Below are 11,742 nucleotides of genomic sequence, written 5' to 3' on the forward strand. Positions count from 1 at the left end.
TGTTGCATTGTAAATTTTGGTCAATGACATGAGACAAAGTATATGTGAACTGCTGTATGAAAAGTGAATTTACTCTGTAAATCTTCACCCAAATCAAAAAAAAAAAAAAAGTAGTACATCCATATGGTGGAATATTATGTGGCCATAAAAAGGAATGAAATAGATACATGCTACAACATTAATGAATCATGAAAACATTATGGAAAGTGAAAGAAGCCAGTCACAAAAGAACACATATGATTCAGTTTATATGAAATGTCCAGAATAGGCAAATCTAGCAAGACAGAAAGCAAATTAGTAGTTGCTTTAGGGCTGGGGAGCTCTGATAGTGTAGTATCTAAGGGACTTATTTGACTGCTAACCAGAAGGCTGGCCGTTCAAACCCACCAGCCACTCCTCAGAAGGAAGACTGGGCAATCTACTTCCATAGAGATACTGCCTTGAAACCCAATGAGGGGTCGCCATGAGTCGGAAGCAGCTCGATGGCAGTTTGTTTTGGTTTGGTACACGCATATGCAAAGAAACAAAGTGTACCGGCACAGACAATATATATATAATAATACAATACTGTGTAGAGCGAGGGACAGGTATTTCTCTGTTCTTTCTCTTTCTTGAACTCCTATTATTCAGCCATTACATCTCTTGGTATATTTTCCATCTCTCTTATGTTTTCACTCATATTTACACTTTTAAATAAATTTTTCATTCTATGTTCTAGGGTGATTCTTCAAGTATGATTACTAAATTTTACATTTAAAACTACTAACATTTTAAACAAAACTTGGCAAGGGATATCTTTCTACCCTCCAACTTCTACTGCTAAAAAATATTTGAAAAAAGCTCTATATTGTTTGAAACAAAAAAGCCAACCTCATCTCTTTCAAGCCGTTTTATTCTGTGTAGAATTTCTTTTGCTTTCTTCCAGTATCCTTCAAGATTCTTCTCTTTCACATTTACGTTCTTCAATTGTTCTGCTTCATTTTCATCAAAAGAACATTCTCCTAGTCTTAGAGATAATTTCTCAGCTTTGTAATATGGGAAAAAATGGTGAGTTTCTCCATTATTAAAAATGCTATTTGAATGCTTTTAATAAGGACATTCTCAAACCCCACCTTCTCCAAATTTTATCTATCCAGACTATCTTAACCACCTAACTAGTACTGAAAATAAGTGGAAACAGTACTTGGCAGAGGCCCAGGATCCAAATAATCAATTAGATTGTATCTTTCAGAGTTATAGGAAAGAAATAGCATGAAAATAAGTTATTTCAGACACATAAATACTTAGATACTAGTTTAAAAGTAGTTTTTTCCTATTTTAACAGTTTATATAAAGTGTTTCCTTCCTGTGATTTTTTTTTTTGAGTGCAAGGAGTTTATTAAAGAGGTGATCCCAGTAACTACCACGGCTAGAACAGGAAGTTAAGGAAGAGAAGGTAGCAGAAAGATGTGTTATCAAGTAAGACGCCACTGTGGGCAACTGGAGCTCAGCCTTGATGGGGAATTCTGGTGGACAAGGTGGAGTACAACCCTGCACTATTCTAACCACTAAAACCACTGGACTGTCTATTCACCAATCCACATCCATCCTGGTTAAGGGCAGTTGCCAGCAGCATTAATATTGTGGCAAGGCTGCACATGCTTCAAGAGCCAGGAGTAAAAAAAAAGATTTGGGGCAAAGTCTTTCCTGTAATTTTTTAAATTCCTACAACATTTTCACATATTTAGTCAGAGCAGTTTTTCTGTACAAAGACTAAAATCCTGACCATGGCCCCTGCCTTCTGTGCTCCAGCCACAATGGCCATCAGTTCCCTGACTATACTGGGCCTCCTCCTACTAGAGTCTTTGTGTCTCATTGCTGTTTATGCTGAAGACACTCACCCATCACAGATTCCTTTCTTTTCACCCAATTAAGTTTACATCTTCAGGTCTCAGCCCAAGCATTACATTTTCCTGCAGTCTTCTCTGCCCCAAGTCTAGGTCAGATTTCTTTGTTATAGGTTCTCAAAGATCTGTGTTCCATCTCTTAATAACACATGTCAATTTATAATAATACATTTTTGAGATTATTCAGTTTCTATCTACTTCTCTGAGTGGTGAGTCTACTTCCCCAGTTAAGCTGAGCCCTACAAGTACACAGACAGTGTGTTTTTTGCTTATCACTGTATCACTAATGCCTAGCATAGTGCCTGGCACATAATAGACACTCAAATACATTTTAAATAAATAATGTACTTATGATTTTATAACAAATCACCCTTAACATAAAAATTTAAGTCCTATGAACTAACTTTGTCCACACAGCACAAAATCAGTTAATTATCTATGCAGCTGCTCTGTTTCATATAGGTTTGTACATGCAGCTGTTATATCCAAATTATATGCTCTGCTTTTCAAATGTAAGAAGAGCCTGGTTGCTAAAGGGGCTTGGCTCACTGAAGTAGAAATAAATTCCCCCTTATAAATGCTGGTTGGTATTTTCTTAAAATGACAGCAAACTTACTAATTTTTTTGCAGTTGTAAAGAACGAAAGTGGCAGCTCTGTTAAGTTCCTCGTTCTGAGATTCAGTTAAGGCTTGTATCATAAGTGGAAGCCCATTGTATTTTAAAAAGTCATACCGATTTTCCTCTGAAAAACATCAAAAATCAAAGCAGAAGACAATGATTTATCATGAGCTATCTACATGAGGTCGTAATTCTTCCATGTGATAATTCTGAACATATTTCAACTAAAAAAATAGAGAAAAATCATAGTTTCAAAAGTACTTTCAATCTAGGAATTAATCCACTCACACAAACCACCTAAATATCCTAAGTGATGATCTCTAAAACACAGCCACAGAGCAGTGTCACACCTTGTAAGAGTCAACATAAACAAAAGCCCCTCCTTTGTACTGCTGTTTTAAAGTGTCGTTGTGTGCTGTCTACTTGATTCTGACTCCCAGCAAGCGAACAGGACAGAGAAGAACTGCCCCATAGGATTTCCTGGGCTGTAATCTTTACAGGAGGTCACCTGGCCTTTCTCCTGCAGAGACTACTGGGCTCTACCTGCTGGCCTTACTGCTAGCGGCTGAGCACTGAACCACTGTGCCACCTGAGCTCATTTTTTAAAGTATAAAACCAAAAACACAAATCTGCTGACACTGAGTGGATTCCAACTCATAGCAACCCTCCCTGGGTTTCCAAAGCTGTAAAGTCTTTTTGTTTTGTTTTGTTTTTTAATTTTTATTGTAATTTGGGTGAAAGTTTACAGAGCAACTTCATTTTCCTTACAGCAGTTCATACACATTTTGTTTCATAACACTGACTGCAATTCTCCACAATGTAACAGCTCTCTTCCCACTTCCTCCCTGTAGTTATGTCTTCCCTATGTGCTTCTTTCCTGTGCATTCCTGCCCCCTGAGCTATCTCCCTGTGCAAATACTGCCCTTCTGTTCTCTCATGATTGATCATTCTAAGGAGTATATCTACCTGATGTAAATGCTCCCCTTATATGCCTGTCTATTGTTTGGCAAGAAGCCATAGGAATGAGTTCAATTCCAGGCCTAAAGGGTAACTAGGGGCCATAGTCTCACCAGACTCTATCAGACCAGTAAACCTGGGGTTTTTTAAGGCTGTAAATCTTTATGGCAACAGGTTGCTTCATCTACCTTCCGCAGAGCAGCTGGTAGGTTTGAACTACTGACCTGGTTACCCACACCACCACCAGAGCTCCTTTTTTAGAGTATAGTCAACCCTAAATTACACAGAAGTGAAGAGAAATAGAAAAATAAACTGATGGAGAGAATGAAAAAAGGAGGAAGAAAAAGAGTGGAAGAAGCAACAGAGAAGCAAAGTAGGAGAGTGGAAACGGGTAGAGGGGAGAGAGAGAAGGACTGAGTGGACTGACAGGAGGGGGGAGAGGAACGAGCTGAGAGCTGGAGAGAAGAGCGGACAGAGGAGCAGAGGAGGGCGAGAAAGAGTAGACCAGAGAGGGCAGAGCGTGGAGAGGGAGGACTATGCTAGAGGAGGAAAAACAGCAAGAGGGAAAGGGAAGCTCTAAAGGCTTTCAGCAGGGGAAAACAGGGTCACATCTGAGCAGCAGTATGAAAAGTGGATCGAAACCTGAGGTAAAGAAAAAGCAGCACAGGGGGGAAGCAACTGCAATAGTCCTGGTGAAAGATGCTGAGGGGCTGAGAGAGCAGCACTGGAACTGGACAGAAAAGGATAAGGGAAACAGAAGTAGCCCACAGACCCTGGTGACTGACCATGCAACAGGTGGAGGAGGATGGGGACTTAAAACAACTGGGCTTGAGTGACTAGGAGAAAGGTAACGCTTTCAAGCCTTTCATACAACTAGGGAGAGAAAAACAAAAGTGTATCTTCGTTGTTTTAATAAGCACATTAAATAAATCCAGTACTTACCACAAGCCTCTGTGCAATGACCAAGTGTAAGAATAATGCTGGTTTTCTCTCCTGAATCCAGACTTTCATGAAGCAGTAATGCCAAAAGTTTTGAAACAATGTGGTACTTGGTTAGTATTACCCCAAAAGCAGCTATTAGTATAAAACAACAACAAAAAAAGTAAGTCAAAATTTAAAAACTTACAACTATGCATATACTGCATATCCCTCCTCTACTATATCCTCCAGCTTGTTCTGTGAGAAACAGAGATTATATATTTACATAGTATCTCATATATATATATATATCATATAACATGTATTATATCTGTACTATGTATATGTGAATACACATGCATTGTAGTAAGATAATGGCATGTATAATTCTCATTAATCCCTCTTCTCATAAAGATATTTTACAATTTTTTTTGAAGACTGGTTTCTTAATTGGTCTGTACAATGTTATGACTATTAAGTAATACTACCTACACAAGCAATTCCTCCCTGATAATGAAATACACTATTAACTGGCCTGGCTCTACTGTTAATTATACAGAGAGGCATAACTGAAACTATGGTGAAATGAGACAAAATTAAAGAAATCCACCACTTCAAGGTATGCTTCTCTTCATAGGGCTTTTAACAGAGTCCACCCAGAGTCTATCAATACTGATAACAATAATAAGGTTGTAGATTCTTCAAGGGATTATATCTTAGTCATTTTTTTTTTTATCTCTAGATATCACAGAGAGTCTGGCACAGAGAAGGCCATCAATAACTGATTTTTAAAAAAATCATCTACCCTTTTTCAGAAATTTGTGTAAATATCAATCATTTCTTACAAAGATTCACAAGCCTATTATTCCTCAGTGTCTGTACATGTGAGAAGCAGCCGTGGCTCAAGTCTGATTCTGCCACTCACTAAGGTACAATGGGCAAGTTACACCTCATACATATCAGAAAGAGGCATACCTCTTTCTTAATTCTTTACATAATTTTTCTTAAAAATCTATAAACCGGGTTTTCCATTCCTGCGTCTCCAAATGTCTTTTGATTTCTCAATCTAAAGCATTTAAGTTAATGCTAGTTTTTAAGAGTGAAATAGAGTTTTATCTTGATTCTATCATTAGACTTAAAGTCAGAAGACCTAGATTTGAATCTTAGGGAAGTGTTAAACCTCCATGGGTAAATAAGGAGTTGGACTAGATTGTTTCTGAGGTCCCTTGCAACTTGTGAAAAACTGAAGTCCAGTCCATGTTAATGTACAATCTGCCATTTCAACCTTCACCATGCTGAACTGAAACAAAGTTCAACTGTAGAAAAAGCACTAATATTTTCACTCACGATTATCAGCAATACATGCATCCACTGTCTTTGTCACTACCACCGCCAGGTTAGCACTGGAAAGAGTCTTGTGTGAATCAGATTCCAGTTTCACAAGAACTTGAGATAAGACATCCAGTCCTCCCACAGATATAAAGTATTTCTGGACATTTGCTTAAGGAATAAAGTAGCAAAACTATTACTATCTCATATCAACAAAACAGTGTACTATATACAACATTAACTTGTTAATATGTATTAAAAATCCCCAAATTAGAGAATTTCTGATGTTTACCTGTGTTAAGTACAAAATCATGAAATGGATTACTTATATAAGAATCTCACTTTGATCGAGTATATGTTCAGTATACTATAAATTATATAATAATAATATATAATACTATATTATTTCTTGCTTAGGTACTAGAAATTAGTGAGAACTGGTGTGTTTTACAAGAATGACATTATTAAACCCAATTAAAAAGCACTACAATGAACAGATTTATTCATTTAGCTTGGTATTATAATTAGTAAGATGCCTATTTTTTTAATTCCAACATTACTTGTTCCTCAGATTGCTTGAATCTGAAAAGGGTGAAGTAATGAAACTGTTCCAAAAGAACATGCACTTCATTCCTCTTCTTTAAGCCTGATTTTCTTTACTTCTTGAAGCATAAAACTCTTATCATCAAGACTTATAACAACTATTCCAAGAAAAGATTCAGTGACATATTTTTTGTAAAGTCTGATGTCTTTTGTTTCCCTGTTGAAAATGATTTTGATGGGAGAGTACCCATGGGTCTGGTATTCAGTGGTCTCCACAGTCCTTATCCTAGTCCTTATCCACAGCCCTTGTCCTATGGACACAGAATAAATGATTATATGAACTACTGACTCTAATTCTTTCCAGTCTGCTCTAGTTGCATAAATAAAACCCAAGATGTTTGAAAACAAAAATATACTTGTATATTGTTCAATAGAACACAAAGATCTGAATCTAAAAATTATTTCCAGAATTTTCTATATCTGGGAAAGGCACTATTAGTATTACTTAAGGGCAAGTAAACATTTCAATATGATGGAGATCTCAGAAATAGGTTTCTTTACTATTTGAAGATTTAAAAAAAAAAAAAAAGGAAGCATTTTTAGATGCTTCAATGAAAATAGTACTGTGCTACTACAAAGGTTTTCAATTATAGCCTAGGTTATTCAGAATTATATCCAGAAGGTTCTAGTCCATAATTGCTGATTATACATTGACTATTTCAGATTTCTTCTAATCTATATTTCATACCAGTTTGGTAAGGATAATGATCACTCATTCAAGCTGGCTTTTAGAGCAAGAGGCATGTCAAGGCATCACGGGAATACAATTCAGTTTTGGAATTCCAGAAATATATGCTTTGCATGTGAAACATGACTAGTTGTTTTAAACATCTGAATATAGACAGACACCAGCAACATATGAAAGGTTCCAGTTGCTCCATATCCTCGCCAATATTTAACATTTGTCAGTCCTTTTACTTCTACCCATGCTGGTGGGTATGTAGTGATATCTCTTTGGGATTTTAGATTTTCCTGATGACTAATGATGTCGAGAGGGACAGTGGTAGAACCCTATCGTTCCATGTGGGAGAACTGAGTTCAATTCCTGGCCAGTATACCTAAGCATAGCTACCACCCATCTGTCTGTGCAGGCTTGCATGCTGTTATGACCTGCAACAGGTTTCAGTGATGTTTCCAGACTAAGCAGGACTAGGAAGAAAGGACTGGCAATCTACTTCCAAAAATCAGCCAAAAAATCATTCTGGATCATAACGGTTCACTCCTGTTATGCATGTGGTCATCCTGACGTGGGGGCCGGCTTGATGGCAGCTAACAATAATGATAATTGAGTTTATTTTCAATTGCTCATTTAATATTCATATCTTCTTTGATAAAGTATCTGTTTAAATTTTCGGCCATTTTTTTTTTATCAGTTTGTTGTCTTATTACTGATTTGTAAGAATTCTTTCTTTATTCTGTGTACCAATTCTTTATCAGTTGTATTTTCATCTTAACAGGATCTTTTGAAGAGCAAAAAAGTTTAATTTCAGTGATGTTCCAGTTATCATTTTTTTCTTTAGTGATTTATGCTTTTTGTGTCCTAAGAAATCTGTCTACCCAACCTTGTGAGGATTTTCTCCTACACTTGTCTAGAAAAACCAAAAACCAAACTGACTGCTGTCGAGTCAGATCCAACTCATAGCAACAACCCCTCCTTGGGTTTCTGAGGCAGTATCACTATGGAAGTAGATTGCCCAATCTACCTTCTGAGGAGTGGCTGGTGGGCTTGAATCGTCTAGAAGGTTCACAGTTTTAGCTCTTACATTTATGTTTATGGAACACTTCAGATAAATTTTTGGATTGTGTGAAACAAGGGTTAAGATTCAAATTTTCAATGTACATGTCTACTTTTGCCAGCATCGTTTGTTGAAAGGATTATCTTCTCCACATAATTGCCTTGGCCCCTTTGCAGAAACCAACACCATTCATGTGGGTCTATTTCTGGAGTCTCTACTTTGTTCCATTAATACGTACGTCTCCACTTACACCAATGCCACGCTTTCTTGATTACTGTATAGCAAGAAATGAATCAGGTAATAAAAGGCCTGCAAGCCTATCCTTCCTTCTTTTATAAGTTTTTACTGTCCTAGGTCTTTTACATTTCCATGTGAACTTTAGAAATCAGCTGGTCAATTTCTACAGAAGGGCCAGCTCAGATTTTAATTAGGAATGCCATGAGTGGAGAGCTAGAGCTGAGAAGTGACATTCTAATAATACTGAATCTTATAATTTATGAACATGATCTATCTCCCTGTTTAGTCTTCTTAAGTTTATCTCATCAATGTTTTATAGTTTTCAGCATGCTGAAAATCATACTTATTTCATTAAATATAACTGCAACATTTAGCTTTTTATATTATTGTAAATGATAATGATTCTTTAAATTTCCAATTGTTTGTTGCTTTTGTTGCTGGGTGCCATTGAGTCAGCTCCTATTCACAGCAACCCTATGTACAACAGAACTGTATGTACATGCAACACTGCCACTCCTTTGCCATCCTCACAAACCTTGCCACTCTTGAGCCCATCGTTGTAGCCGCAGTGTCAATCCACCTGGTTAAGGGTCTTTCCCTGTATTTCTAGCCCACTACTTTACCAAGCATGCTATCCTTCTCCAGGTACTTGTTCCTTTTGACAACATGACCAAGTAGGTGAGATGAAGTCTGGCCATTCTCACTTCCGCTACACTTCCTCCACAACACATTTGTTCATCCTTCTGGCAATCCACATATTTTCAGTATTCTCCAGCCACACCACAATTCAAAGGCATCAACCTTCTTCAGTCTTCCTTATTCATTATGCAGCTTTCATATGCATATGAGATGAATGAAAATACCATGGCTTAGGGAGCTCTAGGAGCTCTGGTGGCATAGTGCCTAAGGCATTTGACTGGTAACCAGAAGGCTGGTGGTTCAAACCCATCAGCCACTCTGTAGAAGGAAGACTAGGCAATCTAGGCAATCTACTACCTCAGAAACCCAAGGAGGGGTTGCTATGAGTCAAATCAACTCCATGGCAGTGAGTTTGTTTTTTTTTGGGGGGAGGGGTTAGGTTAGGAGCACCTTAGTCTTCAAAATAACATCTTTGCTCCCCAACACTTCAAAGAAGTCTTTTGCAGCAGATTTGCCTGGTGCAATATGATGTCTGATTTCTTAACTGCTGCTTCCGTGAATGTTGATTGTGGATCCAAGTCAAATGAAATCTTTGACAACTTCAATCTTTCCTCCATTTATCATGATATTGGTTATTGGTCCAGTTTGTTGCTAGTGTACAATTGGTTTTTGTATATCCACCATGTATCCTGACACCTTGCTAAAATCACTTATTAGTTCTAGTAGGTTTTTATTTTTTGTAGATTCTTGCGATTTTTCTACATAGCAAATTACATTTAAAAAAAAGCACAAACCACTTCTGTGGAGTCGGAACCAACTCATAGCGACCCCTCCTTGGGTTTCTAAGGCAGTATTCACTATGGAAGTAGACTGCCCAAACTTCCTTCCTGGATTTGAACTGGTGGATTTGAACTGCCAGCCTTCTGGTTAGCAGTCAAGGGCCTTAGGCACTATGCCACCAGAGCTCCTGAAAATCATGTTAATATTTTATGAACAAACACTGTTTCTCCTTTAGTCTGGCTACAGGATTAATTTTACTGATCTTTACAAAGAACTAGTTTTTGGTCTCATTGATTTTTCTCTATTGCTGTTTTTTTTCCCCCTATCCCACTGATTTCTGTTCTTCTTTATATTATTTCTTCTCATACTTGAGTTAAATTTACTCTTTGTTTTCTAGTTTCTTAGGTGGAAGGCTAGTGTAACTGATCTGAAACCTCTCTTCTCATGTACCTTAATACTACCAACTTCCCTCTCCAAATTACTTTTGAGCATGTTATGTTTTTAGGTTGTATTTTCATTATCATTCAGCTAAAAATATTATTTAATTTCTATTATGATTTATAGTTTGTTGTATGGGTTTGTATCCCACCCCCCACCCCCACCCAGTTCTGAGTTGTTTAATTTTCAGATATCTGGGGATTTTCATTCATTTCTAATTCAAGTTTATTGTGGTCAGAGCACACACTGTGGACTTTTAGCTTTGCTATCTAGTTGCTCTGTTTCATGAGGGCCTTTGGGGAGAAAGATTTACAACTATGCTGTCACCATCACCTCTTGAATATCCTCGTGACAATACCTGCTTTTCAGATTTTCCTATCTGCAATTGTCTCAATGCATCCAAAATGACACAATTATTATGCTTGGAAATGTTTCCTCAAGCATAACCTAAAGAATAATGAATACTTACTATTATTTGAAAGAGTGAGTCCAATAAATGAGCAAATAGGGCGAATTATCTCAGATTTCATACAATTTATTATCCACTCATTAGCATGTGGAAAAAGGGAGCAGCAAATTGTTTGATTGTCATCTGAAAGGAGAAAAAGTAAACCACGTTCTAATAGAACATTTGAAAAACATCACTTGTGAGAAATTAGAATCTCACTTCTGTTTTCATCTTTATTTTCACATTTCAACATTTGAGATAATTACCATTTTGAGGATTGTTGACACAGACACACAAAGTACTGCACACTGAAGACCACAACTGGTAACTCTGGAAAACATTTTTATCTGACAAATTCAACTCATATTTTGAAAGTACTGTCCTATTCAGTTAAAAAAAAAAAAAGTAAATTAATATAAATGTGCTAAGGTCTTAAGTAATGAATAATTAATAACAAGAAATTTATATTTGCTTACCTGAACAACTGTAACAGAACTGAAATACAACCTGTTTCTCTCACAAGTGTTTGTCCAGCTCCTTAAGACAAAAACAAAAACAAAAAAAACAGGTTTTATTATATGAATATGACTTTTTAAAGAATTATTTTAACAAATAATTAACTTTTAATATTTTTAAAAATGAAGTATTACAAAGTATAACACAGGACTCTAGTAGATAAAAATCTATAATCATTATGGAAATGAAACACATTCCAGATGGAATTAGTAAGTATGTTGACACATTGTGAAATGTAGCCAATGTCACTGAACAATTTGTATAGAAATTGTTCAACGAGAACCTGATTTGCTATGTAAACTTTCACCAAAAACATAACATTTTTCTAAAAAAAATATTATTCTGGGAAATATGATGCATATGATTAGAGAACAATAGCATTCAAATTTTCTCTAAACAGGGCAAAACAGTTATTTTGCATCATGGTTCTACATTAAAATACCAAAATAAGCTCCAAAATAGAAAAAATAAATTCAACCTTTTCTATATTTTCCAAAGTATGAAAAATCTAGAAGTATTTTAAATGCTCACAGAATTTTTAACAACTTGAAAAATTACATACAGACTGCTAACCAGAAGGCTGGCGGTTCAAACCCACCAGCCACTCCTCGGAAGGAAGGTTGGGCAATCCTACTTC

The 11,742-nt window shown here is 36.5% G+C and overlaps 1 protein-coding gene across 1 annotated transcript in view; it reads right to left on the bottom strand.

The window, feature by feature from the left end:
• TERB1 (telomere repeat binding bouquet formation protein 1) overlaps positions 1-11,742 on the bottom strand; it is a 38,346-nt gene that overhangs the window by 22,077 nt on the left and 4,527 nt on the right. Inside the window, 8 exon segments of the mRNA XM_007940223.1 lie at positions 686-707; positions 871-1,025; positions 2,503-2,628; positions 4,404-4,535; positions 5,727-5,879; positions 10,611-10,733; positions 10,856-10,971; positions 11,066-11,126. Of these exon segments, the coding sequence (XP_007938414.1) occupies positions 686-707; positions 871-1,025; positions 2,503-2,628; positions 4,404-4,535; positions 5,727-5,879; positions 10,611-10,733; positions 10,856-10,971; positions 11,066-11,126 (888 nt within the window).

Source organism: Orycteropus afer, unplaced genomic scaffold (genome assembly GCF_000298275.1).
Source record: "Orycteropus afer afer isolate SDZICR_OR568_19922 unplaced genomic scaffold, OryAfe1.0 scaffold00067, whole genome shotgun sequence".
Classification (NCBI taxonomy): Eukaryota; Metazoa; Chordata; class Mammalia; order Tubulidentata; family Orycteropodidae; genus Orycteropus; species Orycteropus afer.